The sequence below is a fragment of the Camellia sinensis genome, chromosome 13 (assembly GCF_055761805.1).
Source record: "Camellia sinensis isolate YWXY chromosome 13, ASM5576180v1, whole genome shotgun sequence".
In the NCBI taxonomy this organism is placed as follows: domain Eukaryota; kingdom Viridiplantae; phylum Streptophyta; class Magnoliopsida; order Ericales; family Theaceae; genus Camellia; species Camellia sinensis.
The window spans coordinates 142,505,484-142,530,781 of NC_138973.1; the positions used below are offsets into that span (position 1 = coordinate 142,505,484).

The window sequence follows — 25,298 nt, forward strand, 5'->3', positions numbered from 1 at the left end:
GGACCTAGGGTTTGGAATCAGAAAGGAGATGAAAAAGACTGATCAAAACCCGCTGCTGCGTATATAAACTGGACAGGCTCGCTCGAGCGAAGACTTGGTCGCTCGAGCGACCAGACACAGAGAAGCTACGCTCGAGCCAAGGAAACCTTGCTCGAGCCAACAACCCAAAAGCTCTCTCGAGCGAAAGAAAACTCGATCGAGCGAAGAACCCAAAACCTCAGGTCTGCAACCAGACTCACGCTCGAGCGAAGGAACTATCGCTCGAGCGAAGAACAGACTAACTCGCTCGAGCGAAGAAAAGCTCGCTCGAGCCAAGAATACAAAGCTACAGGTCCATATTGGACGCCACCTCTCGCTCGAGCGACCAACTCCTCGCTCGAGCGAAGAACCAAAAACCTAAACAGCAACACTTGGTTTCTAAACCCAACCAACCTGAAACAAACCTGCCCAACACATCCTATAATTCCAAATGAGAAAATAAGGGACAACAACAACAATTATACAATGACAGAATCTACGGAACCTAAGTCCGGATACAACTAACAAGTGGGAAAAGACCGGGGTCGCTATAAGAATGAACTCCCATCTAACAGTATCATAAGCTTTCATGATATCAACTTTCATAGCACACTTAGGAGTGGAGAAATGACGGTGGTACCCTCTCATAAGTTCTTGAGACAAGAAAATGTTATCCGAAATCCTTCTACCATGAACAAAAGCAGATTGAACAGGGTCAATTAGGTCAGTAAGGACAGCCTTAATTCTGTTTGCAATGATCTTAGCTATGCATTTATAAAGAGTGTTGCAACAAGAAATAGGCCTAAAGTCACCCACTTTTAAAGGATTAGGCACCTTAGGGATGAGAGCAATGATAGTGCTATTAACCTCAGAAAGAAGTTTACCAGACTGGAAGAAGGTCCTAATAGCTTGGGTGACCTCTTTCCCAACAATATCCCAAGAAGCCTTAAAGAAACAAGCTGTAAAACCGTCTAGACCCGGGGCCTTATTGGCTTTAAGGGACCAAACCACATCTTTGATCTCTTTATCAGAGACAGGGCTACCCAACATAAGAGATTGTTCCAAGGATACTTTAGAGTGGACAAGACAATTAATCTTGTCAAAACCTCTATACTGATCTTCAAAGGGGGTGCCAAAAAAATTAGTAAAGAAAGTAATGAAAGAGTTCTGAATGTCCTCAGGCTTAGTAGACTTACTCCCATCTTCCAAGTCAATACTAAAGATTTTACTCCTATTAATGTTGCTCTTAACAGATTTGAAGAAAAATTTTGTATTCCTATCACCCAGACCAAGCCAGTCAATTCTAGATTTCTGGTGGGCAAGGCTCTCCTCCACACCACATAAATCAACATATTGCTTATAGTTAGCACTCTCAAGATTCTGCAGGCTCAGATTGCTAGGGTCCTTATCCAATTTACATTGGACAGATTCAAGATCAGATTTAGCAGAAACAAAAAAATGGGTTAGAGTGAGAAGCTCCTACCTCTCTCTAGAAACTCTGTGTTTCTAGGGTTTCAAATCCTCATTGAATGCGATGGTAGAAGTAAATGTAATGGCTAGTTCTGGGGGCCCATCATTTGTGGATGTTAATTTTCCGCTTTTGGGGGGAGAAGTGTTAAAAAATCCGATTGACGATTTAGGGTTTACCAAAAATCAGTTTGAAATTTTGAGTGAGTGTGAGATGGATCCTACGGCGACTTCTCATCTAGATCGCGAATCTGAAGTGGATTTCACTGATGGTCCTGAGCTAAGGGTTGAAACCCTAAATCATCTGAATCGAGGGCTTGATAATCTAGCCTCGAAGGAAGATTTTCAAAGGGTTGCAGATCGCTTGAGGCGTTTGAAAGGGGAGTCTACACCAACCATCCAAGGTATGGATCCACCCCGTTGGTCAGATCGTATGGATAGCGTCCATTCTGTGTTTCAAAATCTTCCGGATAGCATTGTGGTGGCTAAACATCGAAGCGATTCTAGAGCTCAGGGGGAAACGGAGACGTTACAGTCAGATCCATCTCTTGCCACGATGGAAGACAACCGATCACCTTCCATCGGTGTACATCAGGTTGAAGAGGTGCATGATCGGAACCCTTATGATGACCCTGTATAGGTTCATGATGAGGTCGATCCCCCTAGGGGGAGGTAGTTTTGCAGTCAGAGGAGGCAGAGGAGGGAGAGGACACGGGGGAGGTCGCAGGCAACCAAACGCTAAATCCTGGGCAGAGAGCGGCGCCATCATTTCGGTCCAATGTTCCGCTGAGGTATGTTCCCCCAATTCGTAGTGAGGGTTATGTTAGTGTGGCTTTGCCCCCTAGACCTAACCCCTTAGAAAAATGGGACTCTTGTTTGGTTGGTTACTTTCTGGATAAGGGAGTTTCTTTCAACTATTTACGCAATAGTGCCTTCAGTATGTGGAAAAGTAAGGGTTTGAAAGAAGTTCTGGTTAATACTGAGGGATTTAGTTTCATTATCTTCGATAATCCAGAATGTTGTAGCTCTGTCCTTGAAGGGGGACCCTGGTACATAGGGGGCTTCAATTTGTTTCTCAAGAAGTGGACCAGGATGATGAAATTGACTAAGGAAAAAGCAACTAAAGTCCCTGTGTGGGCTAAATTTTTTAATGTTCCCTTCGAATACTGGGACAGTGATGGGCTTAGTCGTATTGCGAGTGCAGTGGGTGTTCCGTTGTTTATGGATAATCTTACAGAGAAGGGAAGTCAGGTTTCATTTGCTAGAGTTTGTGTAGAAGTTGATGCTAATTCCACACTGCCGTCTATGTTCAAAGCAAACTGTGGGGGTGAAGAGGTGGTTATCCATGTGGAATATCAAGGGCTTCCTCCCAAATGTGACCACTACATAGCTTTTGGCCATGATACTACTAAGTGCGTGAAGACCCAAGTAGCCCATTTGATTTCCCTTCAAAAGGAGACTGAAGATAATCTTGATCCAGGATGGAGTACGGTGAAAGCCAAGGGTAAAAGGAAAGTGGGGGACCCTATCTTGGACACTGAGCCACCAGAAGTGCAAGAGGGGGCTGCTCAAGAAATTCACGAAACTGGTCAGAGCCTTCCACCTAAAGTATCCTTGGATGTGGCAGTTGAGAACTTAAGTGATGGGCTTAGGGATATTGATCAGAGGGTTAGTGCTGGGAAGCATTCAGTTCCCAACCTCGAAGGGCTGGATGAGCTTCAGAAGGAGTTGGTGGAGCTTACCAAGCTGGTCCTACCACATGATACAGATCTCATCAAGAAAGTGGAAAATTTGAAGGGTACTACACCAAAAAAAGTTGTTCCAACAGAAGAGCAGGCAAAACCAACTAACTCTGCAAAAGGTAACTCCTCTGGCAAGGGCAACAAGAGCCAGAGGAAGAAACAAAGGTAAGTCCCAGTTTAGTTTGGTTGTGGGTTAGTAAATTTTTGTTGTTTCCAATGACTTTTAAAATTGCATCATGGAATGTTAGAGGGTTTAATGACCCTTCTAGGCATAAAGAAGTTAAAAAAAATTTGAGTCGTGAAGATATTAAGGTCTTGGGCATTTTGGAGACCAAAATAAAAGCTACAAATGAAAATCGTATTTTGTCATCTTGTTTAAATAATTGGTCCTTTTTGACTAACTCACTTCCTACTCAAACTGGGAGAATTTGTGTATGCTGGGATACTACTTTTTGTTCAGTTAAGTTAATTGAGTCCTCTGATCAATTCCTGCTGTGTGAAATTACTGATTTTACAAAAGATGCTGTTTTTACAGCTTGTTTTGTTTATAATGATAATAGGCATATTGTTAGAAAGGAGTTTTTTGAATACATGGTCAGGACCTCTTGTTTGCTGTCCAAAGTCTCTCTTGTCATGTTAGGGGATTTTAATGCTATTCGTTATGGGTCTGAGAAGTTTGGTGGCTCGTCTGTGTGGTCTAGTGAAAAAGAAGCTTTCAATTCTCATATTCTTCAGTCAGAATTGGTGGATCTGTCTTATGGTGGATGCCAATTCACTTGGGCTAATAAAAGAGACAGTGGGGACTACATTGCAACTAAAATAGATAGAGTTCTGGTAAATGAATCGTGGCTTGATTCATTTTTTTTTTTTTTTTTGGGTGAATATGGCTTGATTCATTCTCAGCTTCCTCTGCCTATTTTCATCCCTCATCTGTCTCTGATCACTCTCCGGCTGTGGTCACTGTCTCTACTGATGTGGTCTCTTTTAAGAAACCTTTTAAATTTTTTGATTTTTGGGCTCAACATGAAAACTTATTCCTACTGTGTCTGAGGTGTGGAATCAGTATATCCCGGGGGTTCCTATGTTTCGTATTTGTCAAAAACTCCGTGACTTGAAGCTTGGTCTTAAAGCTTTGAACAAAAAGGATTTTAGTGATATCTCCACTAGAGTCCTGGCTACGAGTTCGGAGTTAAATTCTGTTCAGTGGAAGTTGGATAAGGACCCTGGCAATCCTGTTCTACAAACACTTGAAAAGAGTCTCTATAAACAGTATGTGGATCTGAGTGCTGTTGAAGAAAGCTTGGCTCGCCAAAAGTCTAGGATCCAGTGGCTTGGTTTGGGGGATAGTAATAGCAAGTTCTTCTTTAGGTCTATTAAAGGCAACATTAATCGGGGTAAAATTCTCTGTATTGAGAGACATGATGGGCTTAGAACTACTAAGCCTGAGGATATTCAAGACGCTTTCATTAGCTTCTTTTCTGGTTTATTTGGCAAGCCTATTGATGATCACTATAATGGTTCTGCTAGGATTAATTCTCTTGTGAAAACTAAGCTATCTCAGGACCAGTCTTTGTTGCTTGCTAGTCCTGTGTCAGATAAGGAGATTAAAGATGTCTTTTGGTCGTTAAAACCCAATAAGGCCCCTGGCCCTGATGGGTTTTCTGCTGGTTTCTTTAAGAGCTCCTGGGATGTTGTTGGAAGAGAGGTCACCCAAGCTATCAGAACTTTCTTTGAATCTGGTAAGTTACTCTCTGAAGTCAATAGTACTATTATCGCTCTTATTCCTAAAGTTCCTAACCCTGTAAAAGTTGGGGACTATAGGCCTATCTCTTGCTGTAATACCATTTACAAGTGCATTGCGAAAATTATTGCTAATAGGATTAAAACATTTCTCCCTAAACTGATTGATCCTGTTCAGTCCGCATTTGTTTCTGGTAGGAAAATATCTGATAATATCTTCCTTTCCCAAGAGCGTATGAGAGGGTACCATAGAGGTTCCCCTACTCCTAAGTGTGCCATGAAAGTGGACATTATGAAAGCTTATGATAGTGTTAGATGGGAGTTTATCATTGATATTCTTAGAGCTATGGGCTTTCCTCCTACTATGGTGTCTTGGATTCAAGCTTGCATTACTAGCCCTTCTTTCTCTATCAGTATCAATGGTAGCCTGCATGGCTATTTCAGAGGTGCCAGGGGTCTTAGACAAGGGGATCCCATGTCCCCTTATCTCTTTGTCCTAGCCATGGAGATTCTTGCTAGGATTTTTTTTTTTTTTTTTTTTTTTTTGGGTGGGTAAGTCATAAATTAAATACAAAAAAACTTACACGTTTACAAGGGGCATACCCCAGGTAATACAATGAAAACACAAACCCACCAAAAGGGGAAAACTAACAAAAAATATAAAAAATAGCTAATTAAAAAAAAAAAAAACACACCCAAAACAGTCGGGTCACCATCATAACAATAATAAACAAAAATTGTCCATATATCATTTTTATCCCCAAGTACTCTCTACCATCCAAAAAATAATAGATGGGTACTTGGGAAAGATATATGGACAATTGTACAGGAGTGGTAGAAAACCCACCAAACAATTATCAATAAGTGGGGCCAAAAAAATCCCACATAAAAAGATAACCCACGGACTAACAGAAGAATAATCCACAGCCGAACGTAATTCCCTTAGCCCATAAATTGGGTCTAATAACATCAGCAAACCATGCCCCAAAAAAACCCACAGAACCGTCGGTACTGCTTGAATTTCCCTTCACCCACATTGAACGGCTCAGTGGGCCCCTACCAACTAAATATATAAATATACACACCAAACCGTGGCCCACTACCAACTGAATCCATCGAGAAACCCACTACATAACAAGTATATATAATATATATATATATATCTCACATCATTTGTCAGCCACAAAACCAGCCCATGGTTTTTGAAAACAATGACCAACAACCACAATTTCAAAAAAGCAACCCACGTGAGAAAGAAAAAATCCCACCTTCCACTCACGTGGTACAACCTGCTATGTAGCAACATTTACAACATCACTCATCATACGTCAAAACACATCATTCATAGGTGATGTATAGCCTATGAAAGCACCCAGCTACTTTTGTTAATGAATCCCACGCGCCCAAGACTCGTGAAATCCACTTCATCTTCTTCATAGCTCATGCATTAAAAATACACCAGCGTCGGAAGTCCATGGCCGACGAAGCTTGATTACCTAGAACAGAACCTGCCGTCAGAAAAAATCCAGCACCGCTAGCCAACAAAAATACAACCATCGCCGGTGTAGCAACGGCGCCACTAAACCACAGCCAGCTCCACACCAGAAAAAAAGAACGTAAAACCTCATAAGCACTGCCGGGATAGAAACCCCAAGCAACACCACCCGAAGTAGCGCCACAAAACAAAACTAACCAGCCGAACCATGATGACTATTGCCAACCTGCAAGACCAACGTTAGCCACCATGAACCCAGCACTAAGATTGAACCATGAAACCCAGAGCACCCAGGAACATGAACCCAGAGCACTCAAAAAGATCATCATTCTCTCTCTTAGAGAGGCAAAGACCAAAGGCACAAAAACCCACGGACATGGAAGACCCAACACCTCCGGCGACCCAAAACCGCGGACGACAAGCAGTGAACCAAAAAGAACTCAGCCTTGCTGAACTGTGAGCCATCCCACCGAGCCGAACCATAGACGACCTCACAGGTGGTAACCCAACCAGAACATGATGCAACGACATGAGCACCCACAGGTCACCTGAGCTTACCACCAAGCTTTGGCCAGCACCCCAAACCGGCCATAAAAATAGCTGGAGTGAGACTGACACGTCGGACCTCCATGAGACCGAAATAACCACGACGCTAGAACTACGAACAAGCTCGCCGAAACCACGTACGAGCTCGCCAAAACCATTTCCAGTCCATTCGAGCCAATCTGCAACAGCGTTCGAAGCTGGACAAAATGCCTCTGATGCACACTAAAACAGACTCACTCAAGCTGGCCGAACTGCACCAGACCCTCACCGCCAAGATACACCACCGGGGGGGAGTTTTCTCTCTCTAGATTCTAGAGAGATTCTAGAGAGAGAAGCTCCTACTTTCTTCCCCTTTGCTAGGATTTTTGCTGAAAAGTCTCATCTCCCGGCTTTCAAGTTTCATTGGAGATGTGACAAAACTAAAATTGTTAACCTTTGTTTTGCTGATGATCTTATGATCTTTTGTAGAGGTGATGTCCCCACGATTGAACTCATCATGGCTGGCCTTGATGAGTTTAGTAGTCTTTCTGGCCTAACTCCTAGCTCTAACAAGAGCAATATCTATTTCTCTGGTTGCAACCATGAGTTAAGAGAGTCAATCCTTAGAGTCGCTAAGTTTAGTGAAGGGACCCTCCCTGTTAAATATCTTGGGGTACCTCTCATTACTACTAAGTTAAGAGCGGTTGACTGTAACCAACTCACTGATAGAATCACTAAGAGGGTTAAGAGCTGGACTAATAGAATTCTTTCATATGCTGGTAGAGGCCAGCTCATTCAGACCATTCTCTTTTCTATGCAAGTGTATTGGTCTTCTCTTTTCATCCTCCCTAAGAAGGTGATTAAAGAGATTGAGAGTATCCTTCGGGCGTTTCTTTGGTCTGGTACTGAGCTCAAAAAGCATAGTGCTAAAGTTGCGTGGGACAAAGTGTGTGCTCCTAAAAATGAGGGCGGTTTGGGTTTTAAATCCATTGAGATTTGGAATAGGGCTGCTATTGCTAAACACATTTGGTTTTTGTTTTCCGGGGGTGAACAATCTGTGTGGTGTCAATGGGTTAAATCGTATTTACTCAAGGGTAGAAGTTTCTGGCATGTCAACACTCCTATTGATCCTTCTTGGGTTTGGAGGAAGCTATTGTCTCTTAGGAATATTGTCTCCCCTTTTATTCTCCACAAGATAGGTAAGGGTGACTCCACATTCCTTTGGTATGATAATTGGCATCCTCTTGGGCCCCTCTGGGATAGATATGGGGATAGAATTCTGTATGATTCTGGCTTTAATAGGGAGACCAAAGTTAGTCAAATTGTTCGTGGTAACTCTTGGCATTGGCCTTTCCCTACCTCATGGGAAATTCAGGAGTGGATCTCATCTACTCCTGAGAGTTGTAGACATGATGCCTCTAGTAATGATCTTATTAGTTGAACCCTCACTTCTGATGGGGAATTCACCATCAAGTCTACTTGGAACCACTGGAGAAGCAAGTTTGCCAAAGTAGCTTGGCATGATTTTGTCTGGGGCCCCCATAAAATACCTAAGGTTAGCTTTATTATCTGGCTTGCTATCCAGGAGAGGCTTAATACTGGTGACAGAGTGTCTTCTTTTGGTGTGATCACCACCTGTTCCTTTTGTCAGGATCCCAATGAAAGTCACTCTCATCTATTTTTTGATTGCTTATTCTCTTCTAGAGTTTGGCATGCTATTCAAGGTAAATGCAATGTTAACTGGCTAGATCTTCATTGGCCTGGGATCATGACTTATGCTACAGGAGAGACTAAGGGTAAAACTCTCAGAGCTAATGTCCTTAAGTTGGCTTTGATGTGCACTGTTTACAATCTTTGGCTTGAAAGGAATAACAGAAAATTCAATAAAGTCTCTAAACCTGAAGAGGTTGTTATCAAATCTATTATTCACATGGTTAGGGGGAGATTACTATCTGTTAATAACTTTTCCAGATCTCCAGGGGATAACTGGTTTCTATCTCATTGGAACTTGCCTGAAATTGTTTTGAAGCCCCTTTCTTCTGTCAGGAATGGGAGGGTTGCTGAGTGATGTGAGTTTCTCTACATGAGGGTTGAGTGAAGGAGAGCAAAATTATGTTTCCTAATTTTTTGCTCATTTTTGCAGTTGCTGTGCTTATGGATATCTCTTGAGAGTTGAGTGCTGTGAGAAATAAACACTTTTCTGTAGCTTATTGTGGGTTGAGTGAATTTAGACCTCAAATTGTTTGTACTAATGTTTACATATATAGTAATTTTTTATATGCAGGCTAAGGATGCTGTCATTGAGTGGTGTGAGTTCCTATACTGTGGGTTGAGTGATGCGAGGTCCTATATTGTGGGCTTTATTATTATGTTCCTGAAGTATGGTTCTCTTCCTTCATTTGGTTGTAATTTCTTCAAGTTACACAGTGCAGGGTTTACTACAGAGTGTAAGCAAGGTATGGGTTGCATGGGAGGTCAGCTGCGTCTCCATGGTAATTGCTGGTTTGCTGGTACAAATGTTTCGGGTTCAAGAGTTTGCTGGTGCGTGGTTATGGCTGCTTGTAGCGCCTCTGGTGGGAAGATTGTTTTTCTTTTCTGTTATTTTAATTTATTATGGTTGGACATTGTAGATGGTTTGCTGTGTTTCATTCCTTTTGGCCTATCCGTGCGGGATGTGCATGGCATTTTTGTTTTTTTTTTGTTCTTGGGTTTCGAACTGTGGATTATGGTACACATGTGAGTTGTGCATGGTCTTCATTCGACATGTTCCTCTTTTGCAAAGGAACAATATCTGTGGATAGCATCCTAGGTCATCTGCTATATGGGACAGCAGCGGGATGGACTTCAGCTATTTTGTTGACTATGGCTGCTGGGAATGCCCATGATGTGATGGACGTATTGTTTTTTATTTATTTTATTATTTGGTTTTTAAAGCCAGATGAATGCTTGTTTTATTTTTTGGTCTCATGCTTTACCTGCGGGATGTGCATGGTTAAGTTGGTCTGTATGGTCCCGAACCCGTTCGATTGTGTTCATCTTTCCCATATGTTTATTATTGGATACATGAACATTTTTGTATGCTCGGGTTTGTGTCGGTTTGTGTGGACAGTTCATTAGGCTTTGTATGTTTTTGGAATTTTGGCTCGTTTTCAGTTTCTTAGCTTGTTGATCTAGGCTGTTTTTTTGTTCTTATTGGTTAGGGCCTGGGGCATGCCCCTTGTATATGTGTAATTTTCTGTGTTTTTAATTTATGACTTATTCACCCAAAAAAAAAAAGATCAGATTTAGCAACAAGAACTCTAGTAGAGATGTCACTAAAATCTTTTTTATTAAGAGCTTTCAATTCAGTTTTCAGATTCTTAAGCTTTTGACAGACTCTGAACATAGGAACCCCCATGGATGTACTGACTCCACTCACGAGCAACTAAAGGAAGAAAATCCTCATGTTTGGACCAGAAGTTAAAAAACTTAAAAGGTTTTTTATATGAGGTAACATCATCAGCGATGGTAACAACAATAGGTGAATGGTCAGAAACACCAGAAGGCAGAAAATTGGCTGTAGAGCTAGGAAACTTGTCCAGCCAAGATTCATTGATAATAGCTCTATCAATTTTAGAGGCAATGTACTCCACTCCCTCCCTCTTGTTAGCCCAAGTGAACTAGCAGCCCGTATAGGAAAGGTCAACAAGCTCAGAGTCAAGAATATAAGAATTGAACTCCTCCTTCACAGAGGACCAATTTTGAGAGCCCCCAAATTTCTCATGACTGAATCTGGTGGCATTAAAATCACCCAGGAATATGATAGGGCTATTGGAATGAGAGTGGGACATCCTGACCATTGAATCAAAAAATACCCTTCTCATAGCATGGGTGTTTTCAACATACACAAAACAAGCAAGGAAAATAAAATGCTTAACTAGATCATTTATTTCATAAAACATATGTTGATCAGAGGTAGATATTATATTAACCTTACAAAAAATAGAGTCCCAACAAACACATTCTACCAGTTTGATTAGATTGTGAGTTAGACAAAAAAGACCAATTCCTTAAGCAAGTAGAAAATTTTTTTGCTTCATTAACAACTTTTATTTTGGTCTCCAAAATACCCATCGTGTTCAATTCTCACGTCCAAAAGGATAAATTTGAATTCTCTTTAATTTTCTTCCTATTTCCAATTATTTTCCCTTGCTTTCTCTTCTAAGTCTCAAGAAGAAAGTTTCTCCGTAACTCTATCCGTCCTTCTCCAAGCTTCTCCCTTTTGTTCTAGGAAATAATTACCTTAGGCAACTAATAGTTTCATTGGCTTAAGTTGCCAAGTTTAACTCAAACTAATCTTGCTTAGCCTCCAAGAAAGAGAATCTACTGAGTAATTGTAGCTTAACGATATTGTTTTAACTTAAGTACCTCATTTGAGGTTTCGTAAATTAATTTAAGCACCTCATTTAAGGTTTCGTAAATCACCTCAGTGTTCAGTTCTCAAGTCCAAACGGATGATTTGAACTCGCTTTAATTTTACTCCTATTTCCTTTTCTTTTATCTAACTTTCTCCTCTAGCTCTCAAGAAGAATGTTTCTCTTGAACTCTCTCTGTCTTTCTCCTCCCTTCACTCGTTTGTTCTCGAACTAATTAAGTTAGGCAACTACTAGCTTCATTAGCTTAAGTCGCCAAACTTAACTCAAACAAATTTTTCTTGACCTCCATGAAAGAGAATTTGTAGAGTAATTGTAGCTTGACGATATTAGGATTACTTAAGCAACTCATTTAAGGTTTTGTAAATCAGCTAAGTATTCAATTGTCAAGTCCAAAAGGATCAATTTGAATTTGATTCAATTTTCATCCTATTTCCCTTACATTTATTTCTCTCTAAATTTCTCTTTTACCACGCAAGAAGGAAGTTTTTTTCTCACTTTCTTCGTCCTTCTTAGTGCTTCTCTCTTTTGTTCTAGGAAGTAATTAATTAGCTTTGGCGACTAATAGTTTCATCAGACTAACTGGCCAAGTTCAACTCAAACTAATCTTGCTTAGCCTCCAAAAAAAGAAGTTACTAAGCAATTGTAACTTAACCATATAAGTTTAGCATAAGCAACTCATTTAACGTTTTATGAATCGCTTAAGTGTTCAATTCTCCTGTCAAAAAGCATTAATTTGAATTTGCTTTATATAGCGATCCCGGTTTTCCCTTCATTGTTTAATTGTATTTCAGACTCGGTTCCGTGGATGTATTGTTGTCTTTTTCCTGTTTCCATCCTTTACTCTTTGTATATGAGTCTTTGGTCGTGTTGGGTAGGTTTAAAACAGGTTAGTTGTGTTTGGAAACCAAGGGTTGATGTCCATTTAATTCCAACTAGTGTCTATTAAATTTTCATAATGGTTCATTCAATTCGAATTAGTGATCCATTCATATTCCATTAGTGGGATTTTATGACAAACTTGTCCATTCATATTTCTAACTAGTGTTCATTTAATTCTAGTTAGTGTTCATTTAATGCTAGTTAGTGTTCATTTAATTCTAACTTGTCCTTTCATTTTCCAATTAATGGGCTTTAATAACAACCTTTCAATATCACTTGTTCATCTCCCTTTTGATTTCAAAACCCTAGAACCATCTTCTGTCTCTCCCTACACACTTTCTCTCTAGGTTTTCATCTCCCTCTAGTGTAAATCTATACTAAGTCCTTTGTAAGAAAGGTAGAGTGGGTTGAGGGCTTCATTTTTAATCTGAAAGTTTGGCGATTTGGAGCACTTTGGTTTTTGGCCTTCATCTTCTCCATTTGGTCTCTCCATTTGAGGTAGGGATTTCTTTGTTCCTTTTCAATACTCTGTCTATAGATAGACATGTGGTAGTTTTGTATTGCATGAAAATCATATCCGTGTTGGATTTGTTTGAAAATCATGAGGGAAACCTAGGGTTGGTTGTTTGAGAATGGTTTTGTTATCACTGACTGTGATTTTGGACTAATTAGAGAGTAAAATTAGCATGTTATTGTTGAAAGAAGAGAAAGCCCTAAATTATATTTTGATTTGGTAAGATAAAAAGGATTTACGGTTGAACAATGTTGGTAAATTTCTATTGTTAATATGAGTTGTGTAGAAGGTGTTAACAGTTAAGGGATTAATTATGGTATTGAGGTTATTTTGAAATGAACGTATTGAATCAAGTTGGGTTATGGCTTATTATCCATGGAATTGATTTTGTAAAATGAAGAGAATGTAATTGGTTTTGTGAAAATGGAAAAGTGTTTTTGGAATAAGTGATGGAACATGTTGACTTAAGAAAATTATGAAGTTGATCTTGAAAATGGTAAATGAAATGTTAACTCTATGTGAGTCTCGGAAAATAAATTTGAGAATTAAACTATTGTATCATGAGTGTCGAATACACATATTTGGGGGTTTTATCCTTACCTATCGTACTAGTGTCGTTGTTGGGTTTAAGGTTTGCTTGAGAGTTGAGTCTCTTTTATTAGGTGTACTGAATACATGCATCTAGAGGTTTTGTCCTTGGTCATCGGTGGAGGATGACATTGGTGTGTTGAATTGTGATGTATGCGTTACACTTGTGTTGGTTAAACATTATTGAATAGTTTATGTGTATGTATTACACTTGTTATTGATGCTTTGTTGTATTGAGGAATTTGTGTATGATAATTGTTTATATACATTGTGTTGTGTGGGAGGAGATAGGGGATGTACTCCACGGTTTAGGGGAAGATAGGGGATGGACCTCTAAACCGGAAACTGTTTGACATTGATACAGCACTACAATGTGTATCATTTGTGAAGTATAGAATTGTTTTTGTTTGATATTGATACAACACCAAAATGTGTATCATTTGTGAAGTATGGAAGTATTTTTGTCTGAGATTGATACAAGACTAAAATGTGTATCTATTATGAGGTATGAAATGTTTAAAATGAGTTATTATCTCGCTTATCGCTTTGGCATATCCTTAGCTACTGTGCATATAGCCGGTAAAGCAGAGTTTTAATTGTTATCGTCAGTGTATCTGAGTATGTTATGGGTTGCGATGGTTACAGTTTTGAAAGGCTGAGCTGCCTCATTTGTGGGTTATATACATGTTGATGATTTGTTATTTCCCTTTTATTTAAGGCATGCATGTATTGATATGAATGTATTAGGAACAAACCAAAATGCCATTTTGAGATTTTGGAAAGTGTGAAGGAAAGTGGGGTATTTGTGAACATGTTTTCAAAAAAGGTCATTTTGTTGTAAGTACGGAAAATGGGGGAAGAGTAATGGGCTTGGTGAAATTGTTTTTTTTTTAAAAAAAAAAAAAAAAAAACTGTTATAGTCATGAAAGTTTGGAAAAATGGGTAATTAAAAGGAAAGAAGGTGAACATAGCGTTGAATGAATTGGCTGTTTTCGAGAAAAGTTCTTACTTATGTATATTTTGTATAAACTGCCACATTACTATTCTAGTATGAGATTGAACATTCATGATCATAGCTATCTGTAACTTGTTATTGTTGAGGATCATGTTGAGATCTCTACTGGACTATATGTTCATCCCACGTTGTTGAATCTTTTTCAGGTGATAACCAGGATGTGCTACAAAATTTTGGATCTTCTTATTTGTTGGCCACGAGGCCTCTTTTGTGTTGGCGGAATGCCATTTATGTAAAAGGGTTATACCCTTCTTCTTGACTTTTAATGATGTAAGCCCAAGGGCAATTTATTTAGTGTTCTCATGTTGTATTTACTTGCATACGAATGAGAGCAATGTTATTCACTTCTACAAGTTGAATATACGAGTTTATTTCCGCATGTTATCTCTGAAATGGAATTAAGTAAATGAAATTGGTAATACTTCGAGTAATAAAAAGTGGGGCGTGACAACTTGGTATCAGAGCGAGCCGGGTTTGAATACTTTGGGCTCGTGGGAAGTAGTTTTTACTACAGTGGGTTTGCTTCGGCGAGGACGTTGCATATAGTTAACATGAATGTTAGGACTTATATGTTGCATTTATGTGGGCATGGGATTAAGTTTTCTGGATAGTACTCGTAGCCGGTGAACTTGCTTTGAGGTCCTCTTGGAAACACGCCTGATCAACGTGGTTTCTGATAGGAATTCCTTGAGAGTTCTGGGATGAGTGACTATCTTTATGGACTTGATTCGATTATGTGTTTAAATGTTTAACTGTTTATATGCAATAGAAATGTATGTTTAGGGTGGTAAGTGTATGCCTCGGGGAAGGCTGTTGTGTTGTGCAGTAAGTGTGGTTTTGTTTTTGGACTTTATAGGATGTCTACACGAGGGAGCATGAGATTTGTATCTCGGGTTAGAGGAAATGGTACCGGTGTGTTGATTAGTGTTTTGGGCTTTGCTAGTTAATGAGTTTGTTGTGATCCCATCAGTTATGTATTTGGGTGGTGTTCGTATTATGACTTGTTATCGGTTGGTAACTATGTGTGGGTGAAATGAGTTAGTGGTGTTATTGGTTATTGGGTATGGTTTGTGAGTGGGAAGAGAATTTCTTGAGTGGATGCTGACGGCAATCTTTAAAAGGAAAATCAGTTTGTGTCCTCGGATAACGAGGGTAGCATTGGTTAAAATTGTCATTTGTATTAGGGATTGGGTGATTAAGGTTGACCATGTCAGTCTTGAGTTTGAGGAGGAGGGAAGGCTTGCTATGTAGGCTTGGGGGTGAAGACTCCCTTAAAAGCAGTGTTGGTGTGGTTCAATTTTAGGAAATCCGGTGAGATTCCAAAATTTGGGGGTTTGTGTAGGGAACTCCGTGTTTGGGGTAAATGGTTTTGAGTGGCACATCAGTGTGTCGTTTACTAAGTGTGGCGGTTTATTGAGTTGATTAGTCAACTTGTTGGCATCAGGTTTTGGTTGGCATTGGTCACCTTGAGGATAGTCGTGATTATTGTAGACATTGCATGTGGATTAGGGAAAACTGAAACTAACCATATTGGTTAAGTCATTGATTTTGACTGTTGAATTAATACAGAAAATACGTGTATTGATTGTGTGTTGTATATGACAAGTGTTTGATTCATTGCATATGCATTTTGTTTGGGAGGAGATAGGGGATGTACTCCACGGTTTAGGGGAAGATAGGGGATGGACCTCTAAACCGGATATTGTTTGGGAGGAGATAGGGGATGGACTCCAATAGCACCACTATATGTGTGCTTATTGATTTTTGGAAGTGTTTTTTTTACATGTTGTTGATACAACAAATTTGTGTATCAATTGAAGTATGGAAATGTTTATGTATGAGTTGTAGTCTCATTTAATAGCTCGGCTAGGCAATGGGCCATGTTTATGATTTTAAATTGATTAAGTAAAGGAATGTAGGATGAAATTCCAAAATCATGAATTTCTTATGCCTTATGTGTTGATAGCAAGGTTGTTATTTCTTTTTTTTTTGGGTGAGTAAGTCATAAATTAAAGACAATGAAATTTACAAGTTTACAAGGGGCATACCCCAGGCACGCCCAACAACAATGAATAAACGATTACAAAATTAACATAACCCAATTCCCACAGGAGTGGGAGAACAATCAGAAAACAAAACAAAACCCAACTTTACCCATATATCATGTTTCCCCCAAGTAACCCCTACCATCAGAAATAATAGATGGAAACTTGGGGTAGATGTATGGGCAAAGATACAAACAGACACCACATAACTTATAAACACAACAAACATACATACACAGCAACAACCCACAAGCCCAATAAACAGATAACCTCTCCCACATGCCCCCAGTCTCTACCACAGATAAAACACGGAACCCAATAAGCAACCCGCTCCTCACTGCCGTGACATCCTAGCCACTTAACCAAAGCAATGACGGAGGAAAAAATCTATCCCATGAGAGATCCGGACAGAGTCACATGAAGTAAGCAAGATCGGTCACCATAATCAATGGTCTTGGGAGTTGTAGCATAAAACAATAGCCCTCCCAGCAACAAACCAATACATGGCCAAAAATAGCATGAGAGTAATCATCACATCCCCCAGTCCCTACCTTGGTAGATCACAAGCCTTTTTTTGGGTGAATAGTAGATCACAAGCCTCAAACCCCACAGCAGTGTGCCCTTCACTCCATGGTAAGCGTGGCAAATAATCAATTAGGAAGGGTCACATGAAGACAAGAAGCCACCAAAAAATTGATGGCTAACCTCCCGCTCATCTCCCAGTCTCTAACTCAGCTAGTCATCGAACCACTATTCCCCATAGCAGTGACCCCTCAATCACTCTTGGCGGAGATGGCTCAAAACTAACCTCATATCGAGTCACATGAGGATCACATGATCAATCAACGTGAGAAATTCGACTATAAATAATTTGCTGCATCGTGGCTAAACAAAAATACATGGCCCACCAATCAAAGTCAAAGACCCAAAAAAATGGGCTCCACCAATTTCTCCACAAAAGACCAATAAGCCGTGGGCCCAAGAAAAGGACAGCCCACACTTGCACGAATCACAAAAGGTGGCTCGAACAGAATAAAAAGAGCCAGCCCAATTTCCAAGCCACGTGGGTAAACTTATATATAATGGCTCCAAAACCCTTGCTGGCCCACCAGACCAAAACAAATAACCCACTTATAACTCTATATATATATAAACAACCTCACACTTTTTGAACACTATTTGAATTTTCAAAACCACCCACTTTTTGCAACAGCCCACGGTATAACATCACTCCACGACGTGATGGACCATACCTGTGCTACCTACCACTTTGGGCAGAGCAGCAGCACACTAGATGGGATATTTCTGCAGCTTCATCCATGCTTTTGGCTAGGCGAAAAGCCACGCGCCATCTCAAATATTCTGAACCCATAGCCGACGTAAACCCAAAACTAGCCCACGGCCACGAGCTGGAAACCCCGATCAACTTCACAACATTGCCGGAGTAACCAGTTACGACAGTAAGCATCACCGGTTGAAGAACCACCAGAAAACATAGAGCACCGCCGGTAAATAAACACCTCCAGCACTCATAACAACATAACAAAACCTGCCGGTGGATGACACACCAACAGCGCCACCACTAACACCGCCCAGCGGCTGAACAATACAACGTGAATCCCACGCATCAACCCTCGGACTACACGACCGCTATGAGTCACAGTAGATCGGCAGCCAAGAACGAAAACCCAAGCCCAGGCTACTGAGACCGAAACCCAATCGACAGGCCGACCAACTAGCACTGTCACGAGCTCAAACCACAATACCGGAAGAACTTGTTTGCATCTTGAAACTGACCATCAACAAACACCATCACCACCGACGGCACACACATACTAAGTACATGGAGCAAAACCGGTCATGGCGCCACCCTCAACCGTAACTCATCAAGACCCAGAAGACACATTCAAAGGACATACCTCTCTCTCACAAAGACAGTAACGAATTGGAAAGAGAAGTTAACAACAAGATAGAGTTCAAAGCAGAGAACACACCATAGCTGGAGAAGAGCCCAGGACACAAAAAGCCGGACCATCACCGCCGGTTTACAACACCCAACAGTGACCACCATTACATGCGATTCACTCTCTCCTACAAAACAAAGTTCGTACTCAGAGAAGCAAAGAACCATGAACCCAGCTTTTGGACACCGAACTGTAAATCCAGCACAGACATGGAATCTGCAAAGACCCATAAACAACTGGTTGCCCAGAACACATTCTCCCTCAAGGGTGAGGGAGATATTCGGAACCATACTCAAGTTTCACTCCGGGGGGAGCTTTCTCTCTCTAGATTCTAGAGAGAGAGGCTCTACTTTCTTCCCCAGCTTATCTTGCTTGCAAGGTTGTTATTTCTATTAACTATTATTATGGAAATGTTATGTTTTATGTTGGTTGTGGCATCACCGTGTGAGTGGTGGGTGTTATGTTGGAAATAGATTGGAACATAAATTCTTCCTAGTGTTTTGGCCTTCTAAGGGCGCTGTTAAAAAGGAAAATGTTGAGGATTTGATTTAATTTGAATGTTATGAGAATTTCCAAACAAGTAGTTTTTAGCAAATAAACTGGAGATGTTTATGTATTATGGGTTTATGAAAAATGTTTACAAAATTTTTGAGTTTCGCATGGAAAATGCAAAATTTATTTTTGAATGTCAACGTTGAAAATTTGATTATCTTTGAGAAATGTCTCATGAACAAAAGAATGATTTTTCTTATATTTATACAAAAGATTTGCTTTGATTGTCTTATGTGAAGTTATGAATGTTGAGTAGTGGCATAGCTTGGAGCGCTAGTCGGGTGTTTTGGTGATTTGTTTCGGGAAGGGTTTGGTTTTGTTCAGGCTTTTGTGCCTGAGTGTTGCCTTTTGAAACGTGTTTCCTTGGTAAGCCCTTTCTTTTGTGAGAGTTAACCAGAGGTTTGTGGTGAGAATAGTTTCTTTTCTAAGTGCTCGGGTGTTGAGTGCTATGTGATTAGTTGGCCTTGTGTTTCTGGTGTACTCTTAATTTCGAGGACGAAATTCTTTAAGGAGGGGAGGTTATAGCGATCCCGATTTTCCCTTCATTGTTTAATTGTATTTCAGACTCGGTTCCGTGGATGTATTGTTGTCTTTTTCCCGTTTCCATCCTTTACTCTTTGTATATGAGTCTTTGGTTGTGTTGGGTAGGTTTAAAACAGGTTAGTTGTGTTTGGAAACCAAGGGTTGATGTCCATTTAATTCCAACTAGTGTCTATTAAATTTTCATAATGGTTCATTCAATTCGAATTAGTGATCCATTCATATTCCATTAGTGGGATTTTATGACAAACTTGTCCATTCATATTTCTAACTAGTGTTCATTTAATTCTAGTTAGTGTTCATTTAATGCTAGTTAGTGTTCATTTAATTCTAACTTGTCCTTTCATTTTCCAATTAATGGGCTTTAATAACAACCTTTCAATATCACTTGTTCATCTCCCTTTTGATTTCAAGACCCTAGAACCATCTTCTGTCTCTCCCTACACACCTTCTCTCTAGGTTTTCATCTCCCTCTAGTGTAAATCTATACTAAGTCCTTTGTAAGAAAGGTAGAGTGGGTTGAGGGCTTCATTTTTAATCTGAAAGTTTGGCGATTTGGAGCACTTTGGTTTTTGGCCTTCATCTTCTCCATTTGGTCTCTCCATTTGAGGTAGGGATTTCTTTGTTCCTTTTCAATACTTCGTCTATAGATAGACATGTGGTAGTTTTGTATTGCATGAAAATCATATCCGTGTTGGATTTGTTTGAAAATCATGAGGGGAACCTAGGGTTGGTTGTTTGAGACTGGTTTTGTTGTCACTGACTGTGGTTTGGACTAATTAGAGAGTAAAATTAGCATGTTATTGTTGAAAGAAGAAAAAGCCCTAAATTATATTTTGAATTAGTAAAATAGGTTAAGCCACAATTACTCAATAAATTATTATTATTTGAGGGGAAGAAAGCAGAGCCTCTCTCTCTAGAAAAGCTCCCCCCGGTGGAATCTCATGGTGGATGTTGATCTGGTATGGCTCCGGCTTGTGGAAAGCTCCTTCATCAAACTTTGAATGACAGTGAGCATGTATCTATGAGGTTAGTGACCTGGTGTTATTATGTTTTCTGGTTATGTCCCCATTTTTGGGGTGTATCGTTGATTCTGGGTTTTGGTTCATAGAGCTCGGACGTCATGTCTCTTCTGATGGTCATGGCGGGTTGTTCAAGGGTGTTTCTCCCTGGCCTGTGGGGGTTATGCAGGTACGTAGGTGCAGTATGACTCGCCGGGTTGGGGATCATCGCCGTTAATGGTGGGTTTCTCCGGCACATCTATTGCCGGAGATGCTCAAGGTTGTCGGCAAGCTATATGGATGGTCGATGATGCTGGTTTGGGTTGTGTGGGTATTGTCTTCTTGTCTCCCTCTCTAGGTCTAGAGAGAGAAAGATATTGTATACGGGTTTGGAATCTTGCTGGTACCTAAGCCCGTGAGCTGGATGTAGTTGGTTCTCCTCGGACGTGAGCTTGTCTACTCCGGTACTGGTTGGGTCGGGCTTCGTCGCTGTGCAGTTTTCATTCACCGGAGCTACCGATTATCTATATGTGAGATTGTTGTAGATGGGTGTACTGGTTTATTGGCCGCCGGTGTTGATACTTTGCGTCGCTGCCGTGGCTTCTTGTTCATGTCCGATGTGAATATGTATGGGTCTATGTGCTGTTTTCAGATAGCAACTCCCGACGGTTTATTCCGATGCAGGTTCATATCCGGCGTCGTTGCTTCTGTGTGTAAGGAGGTGATTTGGTGTCCGTGAGCGTGTGTTCTTTGGTTCTGCAGTTGGCGCGTTTACTTCACAGTATGGAAGACGCGTTGGTGCAATTTTGGGACCCTGCAAAGATGTGTTTTATCAGCATGGGTTGCACAGACCTAGTGAAAGGTGATAGTGCATGATGTGTGTTGGGAAGGTAAAAGCTTGATCAGCATTATATATTTTATATATATATTTTGGTTTGAATTGTGTTTTGCCACAAATTTGGAATTTGGTGGTGTTGGTGGGGCCCGCGTGGTTCTCCTCTCTATCACCTATGTTCGGCAGCACATAGGCATGTGGGACCGTGGGCTGTCTTTGTTAGCCGTTCGTTTGTTTGTAGCCTTCTGTATATATAAATATCTTAATATATATTTATATATTGGCTGGGCATGATTAAGTGGCTTTTGATGATGTCATTCGGTGTGAAGCAATTGGGATGGCCAACTTTTCAGTGGACTTTTCGTTGATTGCTTGGGCTGGGTATTATTTTGGTAATGGGCGGTGGGCCCCTTGTTTCCCATTATGGGCCGTCCGCGGGCTGCCTTGCTTGGTACACGTGGATATGCTATTTTTTGGGCCTATTCTTGGGCGATATTAGTGGCCATTTTTGGGCTACTATATTGGGGCAGATGGGCTCTTTTATTGGGTTCATTTTGGTTATTCTTTTGTTTAGACTCTTGGCAGCGAATCATTTATAGTTAATGATTTTATGATGATTGATTGTGTGATCCTCATGTGACTCGATACGAGGGTGGTTTTGAGCCATCTCCGCCAAGAGTGATTGGGGAGTCACTGCTATGGGGAACAGTGGTTTGATAACCAACCGAGTTAGAGACTGGGAAATGAGCGGGAGGATAGCTACCGGTTTCTGGTTGCTTCTTATTTTCATGTGACCCGTCCTAATTGATCGTATTGCCACGCCTGACATGGAGTGTGGGCCCACTGCCGTGGGGTTTGAGGCTTGTGATCTACCAAGGATGGGACTGGGGGATGTGATGATTGATCTCATGACTTTGTTGGCTGTGTATTGGTTTTGTTGCTGAGGGGCTACTGTCTTTTCACTACAACTCCTTGGTCCGTGGCTTATGGTTTTTTTTTATCGTGCTAGCTTCATGTGACTCTGCTGGGATTTCTCATGGGGTAGATCTTATCCTCCGTCATGGCTTGGTTTTAGTGGCTTGGATGTCACGGCTGTGAGGAGTGGGTTGCTTATTGGATTCCATGTTTTATCTGCAATAGAGGCTGGGGGCTTGTGGGGTTGATTATTATCTTTAACTCGGCTTGAGGGTTGTTGTTTGGTCTGTATCTGTTTTTGTTTATTAGCTTAGTGGTGTTATTTTGTGTGTATCTCTGATCCACCGCAAGTTCCCTTCTATTATCTCTGATGGTAGGGGTTACTTGAAGCGGGTATATGGGCAGAGTTGGGGTTGTTTCTGTTTTTCTATTGTTCTTGCTTGTCCCCTCTATTTTTAGGGGTGCAGTGGTAGTTTATGTTGGTTATATTTGTTTTTATTTATTTATTTGTTGTTGGGCGTGCCTGGGGTATGCCCCTTGTAAACGTGTAAATTTCATTGTCTTTATTTTATGACTTACTTACCCAAAAAAAAAAAAAGAATTAGTAAAATAAAAAGGATTTACGGTTGAACAATGTTGGTAAATTTCTATTGTTAATATGAGTTGTGTAGAAGGTGTTAACAGTTAAGGGATTAATTATGGTATTGGGGTTATTTTGAAATGAACGTATTGAATCAAGTTGGGTTATGGCTTATTATCCATGGAATTGATTTTGTAAAATGAAGAGAATGTAATTGGTTTTGTGAAAAGGGAAAAGTGTTTTTGGAATAAGTGATGGAACATGTTGACTTAAGAAAATTATGAAGTTGATCTTGAAAATGGTAAATGAAATGTGAACTCTATGTGAGTCTCGGAAAATAAATTTGAGAATTAAACTATTGTATCATGAGTGTCGAATACACATATTTGGGGGTTTTATCCTTACCTATCATACTAGTGTCGTTGTTGGGTTTAAGGTTTGCTTGAGAGTTGAGTCTCTTTTATTAGGTGTACTGAATACATGCATCTAGAGGTTTTGTCCTTGGTCATCGGTGGAGGATGACATTGGTGTGTTGAATTGTGATGTATGCGTTACACTTGTGTTGGTTAAACATTATTGAATAGTTTATGTGTATGTATTACACTTGTTATTGATGCTTTGTTGTATTGAGGAATTTGTGTATGATAATTGTTTATATACATTGTGTTGTGTGGGAGGAGATAGGGGATGTACTCCACGGTTTAGGGGAAGATAGGGGATGGACCTCTAAACCGGAAACTGTTTGACATTGATACAGCACTACAATGTGTATCATTTGTGAAGTATAGAATTGTTTTTGTTTGATATTGATACAACACCAAAATGTGTATCATTTGTGAAGTGTGGAAGTATTTTTGTCTGAGATTGATACAAGACTAAAATGTGTATCTATTATGAGGTATGAAATGTTTAAAATGAGTTATTATCTCGCTTATCGCTTTGGCATATCCTTAGCTACTGTGCATATAGCCGGTAGAGCAGAGTTTTAATTGTTATCGTCAGTGTATCTGAGTATGTTATGGGTTGCGATGGTTACAGTTTTGAAAGGCTGAGCTGCCTCATTTGTGGGTTATATACATGTTGATGATTTGTTATTTCCCTTTTATTTAAGGCATGCATGTATTGATATGAATGTATTAGGAACAAACCAAAATGCCATTTTGAGATTTTGGAAAGTGTGAAGGAAAGTGGGGTATTTGTGAACATGTTTTCAAAAAAGGTCATTTTGTTGTAAGTACGGAAAATGGGGGAAGAGTAATGGGCTTGGTGAAATTGTTTTTTTTTTTTTTAAAAAAAAAAAAAAAAACTGTTATAGTCATGAAAGTTTGGAAAAATGGGTAATTAAAAGGAAAGAAGGTGAACCGCTTATAGCGTTAAATGAATTGGCTGTTTTCAAGAAAAGTTCATACTTATGTATATTTTGTATAAACTGCCACATTACTATTCTAGTATGAGATTGAACATTCATGATCATAGCTATCTGTAAGTTGTTATTGTTGAGATTCATGTTGAGATCTCTACTGGATGTTCATCCCACGTTGTTGAATCTTTTTCAGGTGATAGCCAGGATGTGCTACAAAGTTTTGGATCTTCTTATTTGTTGGCCACGGGGCCTCTTTTGTGTTGGCGGAATGCCATTTATGTAAAAGGGTTATATCCTTCTTCTTGACTTCTAATGATGTAAGCCCATGGGCAATTTATTTAGTGTTCTCATGTTGTATTTACTTGCATACGAATGAGAGCAATGTTATTCACTTCTACAAGTTGAATATACGAGTTTATTTCTGCATATTATCTCTGAAATGGAATTAAGTAAATGAAATTGGTAATACTTCGAGTAATAAAAAGTGGGGCGTGACACTATAATTATCATCCTATTTCCCTTTCTTTTCTCTAACCATCTCTTCTAACTCTCAAGAAGAAAGTTTCTCTCCAACTCTCTCCGTACTTCTCCATCCATCTCTCTTTAACTCAAACTAATCTTGGTAAGCCTCCAACAAAGAGAATTTACTAAACGGAATTACTTTAAGTTAAGAAACTCTTTTAATGTTTTCTCAATCAACAATGTGTTCAATTTTCACATCTAAAAGGAGAAATTTGAATTCCCTTTAATTTTCTTCCTATTTCCATTTATTTTCTCTAACTTTCCCTTCGAATTCTCAAGAAGAAAGTTCCAACCTTCTCTGCTTTGTTCTAGGAAATAATTACCTTAGGCAACTAATACTTCGTTGGCTTTTTTTTTTTTTTTTTTTTGGGTGAATAGTTTCATTGGCTTAAGTTGCCATGTTCAACTCAAACTAATCTTGCTTAGCCTCCAACAAAGAGAATCTATTGAGTAATTGTAGCATAACGGTATTGGTTTAACTTAAGCACCTCATTTAAGTATTTGTAAATCACCTAAGTGTTCTCAAGTCCAAATGGATGATTTGAATTCGCTTTAAATTTAATCCTATTTCTTTTTCTTTTAT

General features: G+C 39.8%; 1 protein-coding gene across 1 annotated transcript; it reads left to right on the forward strand.

Annotated features, from left to right (window-relative positions):
- The first annotated feature begins 1,552 nt into the window (after positions 1–1,552).
- LOC145805761 (uncharacterized) lies at positions 1,553–8,428 on the forward strand. The gene is made up of 6 exons (XM_082900958.1): positions 1,553–2,089; positions 2,152–3,392; positions 3,788–4,023; positions 4,131–4,204; positions 4,291–5,444; positions 7,477–8,428. Exons 1-6 carry the CDS (start codon positions 1,553–1,555, stop codon positions 8,426–8,428), a joined length of 4,194 nt encoding a protein of 1,397 aa, XP_082757084.1.
- The last annotated feature ends 16,870 nt before the right edge of the window (positions 8,429–25,298 follow it).

Excerpts from the sequence above, each read along its gene's own strand:
- LOC145805761 (XM_082900958.1), top strand. The coding sequence starts at position 1,553 with ATGGTAGAAGTAAATGTAATGGCTAGTTCTGGGGGCCCATCATTTGTG. Across the intron at positions 3,393-3,787 it reads AGCCAGAGGAAGAAACAAAG|GCATATTGTTAGAAAGGAGT; the intron begins GTAAGTCCCAGT and ends TAATGATAATAG. Across the intron at positions 4,024-4,130 it reads TTGGGCTAATAAAAGAGACA|CTTCCTCTGCCTATTTTCAT; the intron begins GTGGGGACTACA and ends ATTCATTCTCAG.